The sequence below is a fragment of the Spermophilus citellus genome (assembly GCF_964194105.1).
Source record: "Spermophilus citellus genome assembly, chromosome: 4".
Taxonomy (NCBI): Eukaryota; Metazoa; Chordata; class Mammalia; order Rodentia; family Sciuridae; genus Spermophilus; species Spermophilus citellus.
In genome coordinates, this window is record NC_138185.1 from 116,908,842 (window position 1) to 116,924,889 (window position 16,048).

The 16,048-nt window shown below is 46.6% G+C and overlaps 1 protein-coding gene across 5 annotated transcripts in view; it reads left to right on the forward strand.

Moving 5' to 3' along the window:
• Positions 1-15,800, forward strand: part of DAPK2 (death associated protein kinase 2) — a 128,950-nt gene extending 113,150 nt beyond the window's left edge. For 3 of the 5 annotated variants that reach the window (XM_081292558.1, XM_081292556.1, XM_081292555.1), the window contains exon 10: positions 22-6,792. In XM_081292558.1, coding sequence (XP_081148684.1) covers positions 22-630 — 609 coding nt within the window. In that variant the 3' untranslated portion in view covers positions 631-6,792. Of the gene's footprint in view, positions 1-21; positions 6,793-11,137; positions 11,228-11,341; positions 11,426-14,032 lie in introns of those variants that run through there. The other 2 variants (XM_081292557.1, XM_081292559.1) reach the window with 2 other exon arrangements.
• Positions 15,801-16,048: the final 248 nt, after the last annotated feature.

Genomic DNA, 16,048 nt, shown 5'->3' on the forward strand with positions numbered 1-16,048 from the left:
TTCTGTCTGAACATCTGCCAGTCGAAGGGAGAAGTCAGAGCTCCTGAGCAGCGGAAGACACAACCCACTGAGCTGAAGACCAAGCGTCTGAGAGAGTATACCCTCAAATGCCACTCAAGCATGCCCCCCAACAACACTTATGTCAACTTTGAGCGTTTCGCCCATGTGGTAGAAGATATGGCTGGGGTGGACCAGGGATATCGTGCCTTAGTGGGGGCCCATGACACTCTCCAGGATGATGTGGAAACCCTGGTCTCCATCTACAATGAGAAGGAGACTTGGTACCGAGAGGAGAACGAGAGCGCCCGGCACAATCTGTCCCAGCTCAGGTATGAGTTCCGCAAGTTGGAGTCCTTGAAGAAGCTCCTGCGAGAAGACATCCAGGCCACAGGGGCTAGCATTGGAGGTGTGGCCAGGAAACTGGACCATCTGCAGACACAGTTTGAGGCTCTGAGGCAGGAGCTCTCAGCCGACCTACAGTGGATACAGGAAATGATGGGCAGCTTCCAGTTAGAGAGTGGGGACACAGATGGCCTGGGAGCCATGTTCCACCAGGATGCCAGTGAATCCCTATTGGAGCTGCTCAGCAGACCACACACAGAGGAAGTCCTCGCCAGCCTGAAGCTCTGAGCACTAGAATCCAGTCAATAAAGCACTTTCCCATTCCCCTGCCTCTGCTTCCAGCTAGAATCATCCTGTAGGGAGTATATCTGTAGGGCAGCTTTCCACCCCTCTCCAGAGAATTGACAGTTGCCGAGGTGCTAGTTAATTATTAATTCCACACCTCCTCTCACCAACCTGGATTTCTCAGAGAGCGATGGCAGAGCAGCCAAGCTGTTAAAACAATTAGAGAACAAATTCCCCTCACCATACCCCTTTCCACAGGAAGTGAAGCACTCCTTGGGGAGATGCTTGAGAATGGATTTGTGGTGATGGGTTTGTTCGCCTCTCTCTTCCCACCTACATGCCTTATGATTGCAGATCTTGAGTGATATTTGAGTTAACTAAGGATAACTAAGTCAGCATAGTGTTTTCCTGCTACAGAAGCAAGAATTTAAAATGCACAGAGAAAATAATACTACCTTTTGTTTGAACTGACTTTTCACTTAAGGAGCCCTTATGTCTGTGACCTCACTTGATCCTTAAAGAACTCTTTGAGATGGGAAAGTAGGAGATGATATGATTTCTATGTAACTGATGAGGAAACTGAGAGGGAGGATGGTGTAGGATTATTCATAGCCAGTTGATGCCAATGAAACAGGAACCCAGGTGCCCATCTCCAAGATGAAGCATATGGGAGGAAGTAGTGAGGCTTAGTTGTAAATATCCACCTTAATATTAAAGTTTAGATCCCAGAGGCCAAGCAAGCAACTTCATGTATTTTTCCAGGTGTGGGTGGAATGCATACATTTGTACACGATTGTCCCAGGAGCCATGTCCCAGACGGTGTAGTCACTGTTCCTACCCAGCCCTGTCCAGGTCTGAAGACCAACCTGCAAAGCAGGAGGAAGGAGGAGCATCTCCCTCTTCTCCACTTTTTCCTCCAACTTATGGCTAAGTGCCCCAACTGTGCATTGATAACGAGAACCAAAAGGGGCTCAACCAAGAGCTTCCTTTCCTATGTACTAAGCCATTGGGCCTTGACAGTCTACTAGACTCCATCAGAATTTTTGAAGAGGATGGACAGGAAGACTGGGAAGCACAAAGCTCAGTGACTCCTTCATGACACAAAGCTTTGAGCATCCCTCTTGAGGATTATGTGATCTCATCCCCTTTTCCTCAAAGGAGGAGGCAGTCAACATAATCATAAAATCATACAGTCAGTGCAGGGCGATGGATGTGGCCCTGCTAGAAGTTTTGGGTTGGGGAGCGACCAATTAAAGAGTTTCAAAGTGCTTTCATGGCTTCACAAAACATCCCTGTCATTTGGATTGGATATTATCCCCGGTTTAGAGATGAGGAAACAGGATGTGATTTTCTCCAGGTCACATCATTAATGACAAAATAGGGGCCTTCTGATGGCAATCTGTGGCTCTTTCTGCTTCTTCTAAAAGCCCCATTCTCTAGGAGTTTACTGTCTGCAGGTGGAGGCAGATGATATCCAGATTCATCTGTCCATTCAAAAAATAACTTTCAGGCATCTACCAACTTCCAGACACATGGCTTGACTGATGATATACAGTTGAGTAAAAAACAGGCCTGTCTCTTGCCTCGTGGAGTTCTCTGTCCTCTGAAGGATTCCAACATTAACCAAGAATCATTAAAACGTAGAACCGTGGCTGGGACACATGCTAAGAAAGGGAAGCATTCCTCAATGCAAGAACCTATGGTCAGAGGAGGTGTCTGTCCCAAAAGCAGGGATGCTGGAACTGAGATCAGCTAAGCAAACGAGGGAGAGAAATGTTTCCAACAGGGCCATCATGTCAGGGCTCTGTAATGAGTAGGGCATGGAAGACTGGAAGTGCCAGGACAGTAAGAAAGCTAGAGGGGAGAACAGGAATGTCTACATGGCTGGGGAGGAGGCAGGACCAGGAGGTCCTTGGCCACATTAAAGAACTCTGCCTTGCTAGGCATGGTGGCACATGCCTGTAGTCCCAGCTATTTGTGAGGCCGAGACAAGAGAATCACAAGTTCAAAACACCAGCCTCAACAATTTCGTGAGGCCCTAAGCAAATCAGCAAGATCCTGTCTCAAAATATAAAAAGCTCTGCCTTTGTCCCTGGAGTCATGGGAAGCCACTGACAACTCCTGGGCTGGTGTTAGAGGGGAAACACTCAGACAGGAAGTGAGTTAGGACAACACATATTTTGATGTCATGAAATCATTTCTTCAAAATCCTATCTCCTTTTCTTTTAGCAAGCTGAATTATTTCAAATATCATATAATACTTGAAACAGAATCTTTTCATCAAATATAAGAAATAATAATTATAATTATAATTATTATAATTATTATTATTATTTTGTACCAGGGATTGAACCCAGGGGTGTTTAACCATTGAGCCACATCTCCAGCCCTTTTTTATATTTTATTTAGAGATCGGGTCTTGATGAGTTACTCAGGGCTTCACTGCTGAGGCAGGCTTTGAACTTGTGATCCTTCTGCTCAGCCTCCTGAGCCACTGAGATTATAGGTGTACACTAATGTGCCTGGCTAAGAAACCATGATTATAAGATGTTATCATTGTTTTATGTACCATTAAAAAATAAAAATGCCCAACATGGGAAGCCTAATGGGAGAGCCTTAGACACATAAAGTTGTGATAAAATAATGATAGGGTAAATGAGAACTAGAGCTGCTATGAAGGAAGAGAGAGCAAAAAAATACATCTCATTCTGGACAATATGTGGGGATGGAAAATCCTCCTGAGAATGGGAGGCCCAGGCTGCTAGTCCTCATGCAGGGTTCCTCTTTGCCACAAGCTGTGTGATATTGAAGAACTTCAAGTATGGAATGCCATGGCCAACAGTCTGAGGCTGGGTGGCCCCACATGACCAGCCAGTGCAGTCCTCTCTGGGAGCATCTGCCTCTACTCCAGGGCCACAGCAATGATATGACATTGTTGACTGGGAGATGCCTCCTCATTTCTGAGATCCAAAAACATGCATCTTGGAATCAAGGAAAGATGACAAAAACCCTATTTCTCTACCCGAGAGAATTGGTACAAAATGACCTCTACAATCTCTCCAAAGACTTCCCTGCCCTGTCACAGGATGTTGTATACTTGTTTGGCATAGATTCTGCAAATATTAAAGGTCTCTTTGGCCACGTTAACAGGCATTGACCTTCAATGCCAGGCTTCCTGAGGCCAGGATGACTGCCAGTTGAGCAACACAGGGCAGACTTCTGGTGAACGTCAAATAAATGGGAATAAAAAAAAAAGAATAATATGGTGGCAATGATTTGAATTAGAGAGACTGGTAAAAAGGGAGGAAGAAGTGATTATCTTAGATTTGTGGAATCAGCTACATACCATCTGATATCCTCATTTTACAGCCTCATAGAGGGCAAGTTTGTTCAGTCTCTGCTGATCAGCCCCTGAGCTGGGCACCCAGCCATAAGTAGTTTTTCTTCAGAGTAGTAAAATGGTCCTGTGTGTGTTTCCAGTCATTGGTAACTGCTTCTCCTTTACGGTGTTTCAAAAACAGACCTTTTTCTGTACAAAGAGCATCTAAAGACAAATCAAAGTAAATTGAGAAATGCCCCCAAGTCTGTCAGGGAAATCAGAGAAGCCTGTGACCTTCCTCTGTCTCCTGACAGTAGAATTCCTTTGGCTCTCAACCTGGTGCTGAGGGGAACCCAAGGAGGCCTGTGGAACGCAGCCAGTGAACCTGTTTGCTCTGTTCCCCCCATGCCCACGGTTGGCATTGTAACAGTGGTGGTAAGGGCAGGGCTGGCCATGGTGGATGGCAGTGGGCATATTTTCTTGGGACCTTGAGGGAGGACTTCTTGGGGGCACTGCTCTGTGGGCAGGCCCCTCTGCCATCATGGAGGATTTTTAGTTCACAGGAATTAAGTAAATTAAAGGTCAACTTCCCTGCTCAGTTTAAACACCATCCTGGGCCATTTGGGAGGAAAAGATGACTGTGTGACATCTCCCTGAATAAAGATTCCCAAGGAAGCTGGAGAGTCAGCCCTCGGGGAGGCAGCAGTGGTGACCCTGCCCGGGGGCAGATGCTCATGGCATATCTCTGCCTGTCTAGTTTGTATTAGGAAGGGTGGTGATGGTTTGGTAGTTCGTGATTTTGTAGATAAGGGAAGCTAATGATGAAGAGATGGAACAGAGTAATCATGACAGGAGAAGCCAGAGCACCCTCCATGGGCCCCTTCTCTGCTGGTGACTATGAAGACAGCAGCTTCCCTCCTCACTGGATCACGCCGCACAGTTGGCCCACGTTGGAGGTGGCTATGTGCCCAGCTGTCACCTCCCACGGTCTACCTTTTGTGAATGTCTAAGGAAATGAATGCCTTTTCTCCTTTGTCTATGAAGTTCTTGGCCTGTGGAGAAGATTCTTTGCCCTGGAGAGGAACCCAGCAGAGGGCATGTTTGAGTTGCAGAGGGGCCAGTGCAGTTGAACAAACACTGATTGTGCTCTGGCTTGTGGTGGAGTAGGGGTGACTGATAAGGACAAGATAACCCCTGAATGAAACACTCATTATCTGGGGTTAATGGGGACCTGGCCAACTGGGAGGTGGGAAAAGCCAGGGTGAGTGATAAAATATAATATTCTAAAAATCAAGAGAGAGATGAATTCTGATTGAGACAGGGTAGGAGGGATGCAGAGAGCAGAGGTCTTCTCAGGGCAGCTCCATCATTGACACCCCCACCATCGCCACCAAGCTGTTTCCTTATGAAGAAGGTGCTAAGTAGAATTTGGAGGGATGGCTGTGAGCCCAGATTGGGTCAGGAACTCAGAACTATTGAATGGAGGCTAGAGATTAAAATGAGGAGAGTTTTTGTTTTTAACTTTTTGTCATGGAAAATTTTCAAAACTTGGACAGAAGTACAGAGAATAGTATAGTGAATTCCAGGTACTTATTACCCCACTTCACCTGGAATTTAGTCAAAGTCACAGCCAATCTTTTTTTTTTTTTTTTGGTTCTGGGATTGAACCCCAAACAGGATCTTGCTAAATTGCTGAGGCTGGCTTTGAACTTTTGATCCTCCTATCTTAGCCTTCCAAGCTGCTTGGATTACAGATATGTGCCAGTCTTTTATTCATCTTCCTCCACCCCACCACACACACTATTTTCTGGAATATTTCAAGAATTTTAACACAAATTTCAGATTTATTCGATTCATAAATTCTTCAGCATGAATCTCTGATAAGAATTTTTTTTTTTCAGTGATGGGAATTGAACCCAGGACCTTGCGTATGCTAGACAAACACTTTGCCCCTGAGCTACATCCCTGGCCCTTTTTATTTTATTTTGAGTTAGGATCTTGCTAAGTTGTCTAGTTTGGTCTCACACTTGTGATCCACCTGCCTCAGCTTCCTGAGTAGCTGGAATTACAGGTGTATGCCACTAAGCCCAGTAGGACTTTCTTTTTTTATATAACCACCATGCCATTATCACACCTGACAAATCAGCAATAATTCCTCCATCTCATCTGGATACCCATTCTATAATCACATGTCCAACATTTTTCAAGGGTATCCTGTCGACAGTTGGTTTATTCACAACAGAATTCAAACACAGTTCACACATAGCATTTGGTTGACATCTTTCAAGTCAGTCCCTTCCTGACAGTCCAGGGGCTGGGGTTGTGGCTCAGTTGTAGAGTACCCACCTAGCATGCTTGAGGCACTGGTTTACCCTCAGCACCACATAAAAATGAAATAAAGATATTGTATGTCCACCTGCAACTAATTATATATATATATGACAGTACAGGAGGGAGAGCTTTGGAAGCTTTTGCTTGAGTTGAACAATTGCTCAGAAAACTGAAGGTCCTGGAGAAGAGGATTAAGAGTCTCCATGTGTCCAAGCTGAAACCTAACTCAGAAAAGTCAGGCCAGGCAAGGAAAGGGGCATTGCCACCTCCTCCCATTGCCTTCAGCTCTCCTTACCCAGTGAGGAGGCAGACATCCAGGTGTCAAGCCTCACCTGCACCTTCCTGAGAAAACCAGTGGTGAGGGGCTGGGGACGTGGCTCAAGCAGTAGCGCGCTCACCTGGCATGTGTGCGACCCGGGTTCGATCCTCAGCACCACATACCAACAAGGATGTTGTGTCTGCCAAAAACTAAAAAATAAATAAATAAATATTAAAATTCTCTCTCTCTCTCTCTCTCTCTCTCTCTCTCTCTCTCTCTCTCTCTCTCTCTCTCAAAAAAAAAAAAAAAAAAAAGAAAAAGAAAAAAAAGAAAACCAATGGTGAGTCCAGCCAGGACAGGGCTCCAGCCTTCAAAGTAGCCAACAAAGGAAGGGGCAGAGGTGCTACCTGGAGAGATGCAACTGAGGGAGGTGGAGGTGGTAAGGCCCAGAAAGTGTCCTAGGAAGGAAAGAAAAATGGGTGCCCCAGTTTTCCATGAAGTATGAGGCTGGAGAGAAGGTACAGATGGAGGTTTGAGAAGTTGCAATCTGTTTGCAGTTTCTACAGGAAGCTTGGTATTTAGAGAAAAGTGTCTGGAATGACTCTTCTGTGAAGCTGGGGTCCCTTTTTCATGATTTGTTGGTGGCTCCTGCTTCCTCTCCACGCTCTGTGGATGTGGGCACAGACCTAGAACAGCCCACTAGACTTTTCAAAGGCATTTGCATCTGTATAAACAAAATCTGACTCCAGCCACCTCTGCTTTCCGTCTTCTTGTCTCCCTTCCTGATATCCTCCCAAGACACAGAACATACCCCCAAGAGCCAGGTGGAAATTTCCCAGGCTTCTGGTGACACTGATAGGCCACAAGGTCGGAAGACAGTTGGGTGTTCACTGTTTGCAAGGAGGAAATGGCCAGGAGAAGGCGGACATAACTCCTTCTTCCCCTCACATTCTCAATTTAGTCAAAAGTGTTCGGGCCACATTCCTTCTGGGAGCAAATTTCACTGCAGAATTTGTCTCTGACTTTCCAAGCTGGGCTGATAGCATTAGCCTGGCATTGAGCCTTTTATCAACCAGGGAGGCCCATTGATTAGGAAAGGTAAGCCTGACAGACTCATAGCCTGGATGGTTATCTCCTCAGGGGTCATGCTATTGTTTGTAGCCTATGGATGGACAGGAACCTAGAAGTAATTGCATCACTTTTCGTTAATGGCCCTGGAAATGGTCCTACCTGACATTTCATCTGGGCCCCTCTGCTCAGTGGCTTATCCTACTTGGCCAGTAGGAAGCGGGGGATTTTCCTTAACAGGACCCCTTGCCTGTGTTGACCTTCCAGCCCTGAGGTCAGCCATTTTTCTCCTGGGTGAGGGCACCCTGCAGTAAGTGGACAAAAAGAGGTTCCTTCCCTCTCGGAACTTTTAGCCCCACCTCATCAACTTCTCCTTGTAAGAGACAAACGTCCTCTGCCAGGGTTCAACTGAAAGGATAAATCATGGCTGAGTGAATTGAAGATATGAGTGAAGTTAGAGGTAGAAAGGTTTTGTGGAGTGAGAGGCAGCATGCTAATCACCTGGGGGAAGAAGATTCTAGAAGCCATGAGGAATAAGGAGGGTGAGATTCACAAAACAATCCCCAAATTAATACAGAATAAAATGCCAGGCAATGACACATACAATAGAGAAGACTGGCATAAGCAAAGTCCTCATGGGGGACTGCTGAAGAGCTGTTTTATCTAGGGGGAATCAGGAAGGCTTCCCTGAGGAGGTGATGTTTGAACAAAGACCTGAACCAAGTGACAAAGTGATGTGAGAATGAGCAAAGGCAACGACCCTGAGACCTTGGGTTTAGGATCAGCAAGCCAACCCGTGTGGCGGAGGAGGCATATGCTGGCCTGGGAGTCTCCAGGAGAATGTTGGGTTGTATGGAGAGCACTGGAAAGCCACAGGAAGGCTTGGAGCAGAGGGACAGGCAGGTCCTCAGCACAGGTGGGCTGCCCTCTGCCTGCTTTTCTTTTTTTTTTCCTTTTTATGTGGATATGACAGTAGAGTGTATTACAACCCATTTCTTATTAGAATCCCAATTCTTGTGGTTGCAAAGGAAAGTTGTCTGCCTGCTTTTGTGCCTCCCTTCCAGGTGGGACCTGGACCCAGGCTGGACCTGCAGACATGGCGATAGGTGATTAAGGAAAGGGTCCAGGAGAGCTGGGCATGGCCTGGTGATCCCTCTGTGTCCTCATCCTTTTCTCTTCCCTTTTCCTGTCTCTTCCTTCCCCTCCTCTTTCTGCCTGCACTCTTTGCCCAAACCACTGTGTGCTCATTTGGGAAGGTAAGCAGCCCCTGCCCTTCCCACCTCCCATCTACTTCAGGGTTGCTAAAACTCTGTCCCTGCTCCTTGACCCCTACAGAACTCTGCATCTCACTGACAGACTCATGACACCTTTGCAGTGTACTGAGAGGGTGACCTGGGCCTCTCATTGATGAAATGAGTAGGTCTCAGGTCCTGCAATTTATTCCAGTTTATCTCTTGAGCAGCTCAGGGAAATAACCAGGCAGCTATTGAGTACCCAGAGTTGTCGGTTCTGGGCAGAGAGGAGAGAGGGGCTGGAGGCTTTGACATAGACATGGAAAAGTTTCTGTGCTCTGGGGTTGCTTTCCGGTGGTGGGATTCCTCCACTACAGAGCTGGCAGAGACAGCTGCCACACATAGGAATGGAGCATGCAGGTGCTTTGGTCAGGCCCGGGAGGGAGACATTATTTCTTAGAAGTGCTCTAGGAAGCAGGTGCCACTTGCATTAGGCTTTGGAACACTTGGAGGCCTTCTAGGGGCTTTAGAGAAAGGCCCTGCAACGGACCCCCTGCCAGATGCAAGTCCAGAGCAGCACAGGCCCACAGTGTGCACTGGCTTTCTTCTGGTTCCTGATGCCATGAAGAAAGGTGAACAAGAATGGAAATGTGCTCTCAATGTGGTTAAGAGATAAGACCAGCCCTGGAGAGTAGTGAGCTACCCACCCTTAGCACTCACCAGGGCCAAATATGGCCTTGCAGTGAGCAGGTTGTCAGAGTGGAGAGAAAAAAGCTGCACAGGACCTTAGGGGTCATCCCGGGCAGCTCATTTTCTTGAGGTCATGGGGTCCTTTGAGAATCTATGAAAGCTATCGACTCAGAAGAAATGCTTGTCTGTGCAGACACACTAAATTGGTTTTTTATTGAGGTATAATTTATAACCCATAAAAGTCACCATTTTAAAACATACAATCCAATGCTTTTTAGTACATTTACAAGGTTATACAACCACCGTTGCTTTCTTACTCCAGAACATTTTCATTATCCCAGAAGGAAACCCCATACCCTTTGTAGTCATCCCCCATTCTCTCCTTTCCCCAGCCCCTAGCAACTTGATCTACTTCCCATCTCTGGTTTTGCCTATTCTGATACATTTTATATAAATGGAATCACACAATATGTGGTCTTTTGTGCTGGCTTCTTCCGTTTAATGTTTTCAAGATTCATTCATGCTGTAGTTTGTATCAATACTCTATTTGTTTTCATGTATAATATTCCTGAATAATATTTCATGTATGGATACCACATTTTCTTTATCCGTTCATCAGTTGATACACATCTGGGTTTTTTCTACTTAGCTCTTATGACTAGGTTGCTATGAACACTCACGTACACATTCACACACGAAAATTTGCACACCGTTTCAGAGATTCACAGAACCCCCAAAACCTATCTCATGACTTAGGAAAGCCTCATTTTATAAAAAGAGGGAGCTGGGCACAGTGGTGCACACCTGTAAGCACAGTGGCTGGGGAGGCTGAGGCAGGAGGATCACAAGTTCAAAGCCAGCCTCAGCAACTTAGTGAGGCTGGCGATGTGCTGGTTAAGCACTCCTGAGTTCAATCCCTAGTGTCAAAAAAGTGGGGGGAGGGATTTGAGAGGAGATGGACATAACTTGTTACTGTTTATTGAGTGGTGCTAGGTTAAATTCTTTATGTAAGCCTCAACAACCCTGTGTCACGTTATTATCTCCCATTTCAGATAGGAAAACTGAGGCTCAGAGAAGCCATATCAGGCTTCTTAGAGAAGCTGAGATTTAAGCTAAGCCTCGACTGCCAGACAATGAAGGGCAGTTACACATCTGTCTCTACCTGACTCCCACCAAAGCCCCTATTTCCTTCCATTTATTTTCTAAAGATGTATTAATGCTCTGTCTGCCAACAGGCCATCCATTTTGCTAAACCCAGAGCCAGTCCAGCATACAGGGAGCATCCCAGATTGCCAGAAAATGACCCTGTCCCCAGAGTGATGTGTGATCGAAGCCCCTGCCTCCTGCTCTCCCACTTCGGGAGAAGCTGGGCCTCCAGCCACACTGGCTTGTGTATCTGGGTGTAGTAAAAATAGCTCAGGGGCATCCATCTCCTGAGCAGCTGAGACATCTGTAGCCATTGCCCTCACTGTACCGCTCCCACTGCACACCCTGCCTGTCAGGGAGGTATTGGGGCAGGTTGAGGACAGCGTGTGGCTAGGGTTCTGCAGGGAGGTGGGCAGCTGCTGTCTGACGCCCATTGACACCATCACGATCTGCTTTGTCCTGTAGCCGGTGGACAACCAGCAAGCCATGGTGCGCAGGGAGTCCCTGGTCAACCTGGAGAACTTCAAGAAGCAGTATGTCCGCAGGAGGTGGAAGGTGTGTGTGGTTTGGAGTGGTTGGGGGAGAGGGCCAGCCAGGCACCCTGCCGCTCTTCAGGGTCCCTGAGCACATTCTCACCTGGCATCTGTTTTCTCTCCCTCCCTCCCTCAGCTGTCCTTCAGCATCGTGTCCTTGTGCAATCACCTCACTCGCTCCCTGATGAAGAAGGTGCACCTGAGGCCAAATGAGGACCTGGTGGGTAGATGCAGGACCCTTTGGGGCAGAATTCTGGGGGTGGCCTGAAGCTTGGAAGTAGGGGGACCTTCCCTTCCCTGTTGAGGCAGGTGAGTGCTAGTTATTTCCAGTCTTTTCTGCTGGCCCTGTGCTCCTCTGCCCTGGAGCTAGTGTGTAATCAGCAGAGGTATATGTTTGGGGGGCCTCTGGCTGGTGCTGGGTGGGGTGCTCCAACAAGGCAGCATGAACTTTTGGAGAATCTTAAATTCTTTCCTGCACCATCTTTGAAGAGATTGCTGCTCCTACTCCTCCCCATCCCTCCAGAACCACCCTGAAGACTTATAGTCCTCAGAGGATGGTGGGGACTCTGGAGAATGAATACCAGAGACTATCCAAAATTTATTTCTGATGATCCAAAAATCTACTTTAGAATGGGAATTTTACATCCTCTTTTCAATTCTCCCATTTCTAGCTTGCTTTAGATTACCATTATCAATAATAATATTAGGATGGTTTCTTATACTTGTTATAGTTTTATGCATCTTTTAATGGGATATGCTGAAGAGAATAGCCTCTAGAGCCTCTAGAGCCAGACTGCCAGGATTCAAATCTGCCACTTACTAGCTAAGTGATCTTAAGGAAATTACTTAATCTCTCTATGCCAAAATGTCATCATTTGTGAAATGAATTAAATAATAGTTCCTACCTCATAGAATGAACATGGGGTTGCAGTGACCTGTCCCTGAAATTTGGCATGTAAGTGTTCAATACATGATAGCAATTATTACTATTGTTTAAAATCCTCCTATAGACTTTAAAATACAACACTAATGTCAGTATTTCAGTCTGTAGGGATTCCCTGGCAGCTCCCCCACTGCGAAGGTGAAGGGGGCCACCCAGGAGGGTCTGAGTTGGTACAGGCCAGGACAGAAGGTGACTCCTTGCTAAAGAAGGGACAGAGAATCAACTGTCTGAGACACCTGAGCAGCCTCAAGATACACAGCACTTAGGCGCATCCCAGGACCCAGCACTTCCTGTACTTCCTACTCCCCCCATGTATCCCGGAGTTCTCTTTCTTCAGCCTGAGCTCTGGTTTATTCCTGCTCTTGCCAAGACTTGAGGATTTATGACTCCAGAAGCCTACAAGGCATTGGCCAAGTTGTATCCCTTTTCTGGCTGCTTCCCTGACCTGCTATAAAGGGGACTGGACCACTCTCCCTCTGAGCATACCTGTCAATCACATGCAGACTTTACCCAGCTTACTTTTTTGTTGTTTGGCTCTGACTCATGGTATAAAAAGTTGCTGGTCAGCAGAGCTTGAGTTATTTTTATTATAATGGCCAGACTTGGTCCAGGATGTATTTGGCTGAAGTTAACCTTGCCCTTGGATTTCCTGCTGGCTCAGGCCAGCCTGGGAGGGTGCTTGACAGGGAGCAGACATGCCTTTCATGAGCCCCTGACCCCATTGCCATGTGTGTGTGGAGATAGAGGACCAGAGAGTAATGGTGAAGAACATACATTCCTTTCCTAATTTTTGTCCTAGCACAAACACTTGAAGATAGTTTTCTTTTTAGTCAAACACTCAGCATTATTAGCTCCGAGGCTCATTCTACAAGTGGAAAAGTATTGAGTCCCAAACAGACATAGTTTTTACAAAGGGACTTTTCTTAAAATAAAGATAATGATAGGGCCCTTTTGTTTGGGGAATATTGAAATTGAACATCTAACAATTTTTAAATTTTTTTAAGATGACTTTATGAAGTCTGAATTAGTTCTTTTTGTTTTTAATCTTTCTTTTGTTTATTTATTTTTATGTGGTACCGAGGATCGAACCCAGGACCTTGCACGTGCTAGGCGAGCGCTCTACCGCTGAGCCACAACCCCAGCCCTAGTTCTTCTTTTAATAATTTAAAAAAAATTTAGTTGTAGTTGGACATTTACTTATTTATTTTTATGTGGTACTGAGGATCAAACCCCGTGCCTTGCAAATGCCAGACGAGTGCTCTACTACTGAGCCACAACCCCAGCCCTAAATATTTTTAATAGTTGTATTAGTTGGTGTGAGCTGAACAGAAAGACATCATACCCTCTGGGTAGTTACCTGGGCTCTGCTTTAGCCATGTCGGGATGGACAGACTGTATTGTCTACTTCTTTCCTTGTTCATAAAAATGAGCTTTTCAGAAGTCATTTCATTGGAAGAGCTGCAGGGCAAGGCTTGCTGAAGGTGCAGTGGAAGTCAGTCAAGGTGGAGGGGTTGGAATGGTGGCTGTTGGAGCTTGGGGGGAATCTATAGCTTACCTCTCTCTAGACTGAGCAGAGACTCAGCAGCCCACAGACAACTTATCCTTATGTGTGGCCACAAAGGGCACCAGATGTAATTTTCATTATTATGGTTGGGTGTCTTTTGGTGCCTGGTTTCCCTTAGATGCCCTACCTGCTTTCCTGCCTCCAAGGAGGCCTCAAGTTTGTTAGTCTGGCCTCATTTTTAAGCCCCCCACCAGACCCCTCCCTTCCACTGGTCTCTGGATATGCCCCAGCCGAGATATATCAAACTTAGGCTGCCCAGCCCAACCCGCTTCCTGGCATCCCATAACCCCCTGCTCTGACCTTCTTTTTTTTTCCCCCAGAGGAATTGTGAGAGTGACACTGAGGAGGACATCGCCAAGAGGAAAGCCCTCCACCCTCGGAGGAGGAGCAGTACCTCCTAACTTGGCTGGACTTGCAGTGGCTGCCAGGGAGGTCCAGGCCCAGCGGGGCTCCCTTCTGTGCAGACTCTTAGACCCAGCTCATCACCAGCAGCCAGGCGTTCCACATTCCTGAGCACTTTGCAAGAGAGGGGCCTTCAGGATTCAGAAAAATTTGCAGGGGAGCCAGGAGACCCTGGGAGTTCTGGCTCTCTCCTGTGGAGGAGGCTCCAGCACTTCCAAAACTCTTAATTCTTCATGAAACTGGCTTTTATCTGTCTGCCAATCTCAGAACCTGGGCAGGGGTGTGGACTTCGGGAAATGATGTAAAACATCATCTTCATCCCGGCATGAAGGTCAGACCCAGGCAGCTCTCCTCACGGGGTGAGGGAGTTCAGAATCAGCCTAGTCAGAATTCACACCAGGAAGACAGAGACCTACCACTAAGGGAACAGTGAAGAGAATCTTGGAATATGAGGGACCAATCTGTGACCTCCTAGAACCCACTGGAATCAACATACCAGAGTGACCAACATACTAGACCTTCTAGAACAGCCATTGTCAGCCCACTGTGCTGTAATATTTTTCATTTTTATTAAACTTTTGGTTTATCTTCTTTTAGGGCTACCTTCTTCTGATTTCCTGTAGCCCAAGGGCCTACGACTTGGAAGTGCTGAGGGGACAGAACCTCAGAAGGTGATTCTAAATTGTCCCCTCCTGCCTTCAGAGTGTCTGCCTTCTGCATCCTTCTCTAAAGGTCTCCAGCCCTGACTCCAGCATAAAAGGCCTGAGCTCCCCACACCACCCCTATACCACTCCTGCTGCTGTGGGCTAATCATGTCTCCCCCAAATTCATATGTTGAAATCCTAACCCTTCCCACCACAGAATATCAGTATAATTGGAGACAGGGTCTTTAAACAGTAATTAAAATGAAATGAGTTCACTGCGGTGGACCCTGATTCTCTATGACTGGTCTTATAAGAAGAGATTAGTTGGACACAGTGCCACACACCTGTAATGCCCCCAGCTCTGAGTCAAAGGGATCGCAAGTTCAAAACCCAGCCTCAGCAACAGTGAGGCACTAATCTACTCAGTGAGACCCTGTCTCTAAATAAAATACAAAATAGGGCTGGGGATGTAGCTCAGTGGTTGAGTGCCCCTGAGTTCAATCCCTGGTACCAAAATGAAAGAAGAATCAGCCAGGCATGGTGGCACATGCCTATAATCCCAGCTACTCTGGAGGTTGTGGCAGGAGGATTATAAATTTTTAGGTCATTCTAGGCAACTCAGTGAGACCCTATCATAAAAGGAAGGGGGCTATCGGAAGAGCTGTGGATGTCGTTCAGTGGTAGAGTGCTTGCCTCCTATGTACAAGGTCTTGGGTTTCCATTACTACAAAAAAGAGTGGTGGGTATTGCTGGGCACAGTAGCCTGCCTTATTGTCACAGCTACTGGGGAGGCTGAGGCAAGAGGATCGCTTGGGCCCAGGAGTTTGAGGCCAGCCTAGGTGATATAGCTAGAACCCATCTCTTTAAAAAATAAAATAAAGAGAGATAGAGAAGGGGAGATTTGGATACAGAGGGGAAAACACATGAAGACACAGGGCAGGGAAAATGGCCTATAAGCTAAGGAAAGGGGCCTCAGAAACAAACCAACCCTGTGAACACCTTGATGTTACAATTCTTGAGAAAATAAATTTTTGTTATTTAAGACACCTAGTCTGTGGTACTTCGTTATATGGTACTCTTTGGTTCTTAAACCCTAGTAAACAATACCGGCCGACTATGGCCAAGATAGAGATAGGAATATTAACAATGCAGATAGAAGAGCGTAAAGAAGGGCCCAAGGGAGAAAGGAGAGGATAAAGATGGATTCCTCTTTGGGAGAATATGGCAAGGGTACCTGCATGGCAGAAATCCAGGCCCTGCTTTCCCAGCCAAGAGAATGGCGTTGCTGAC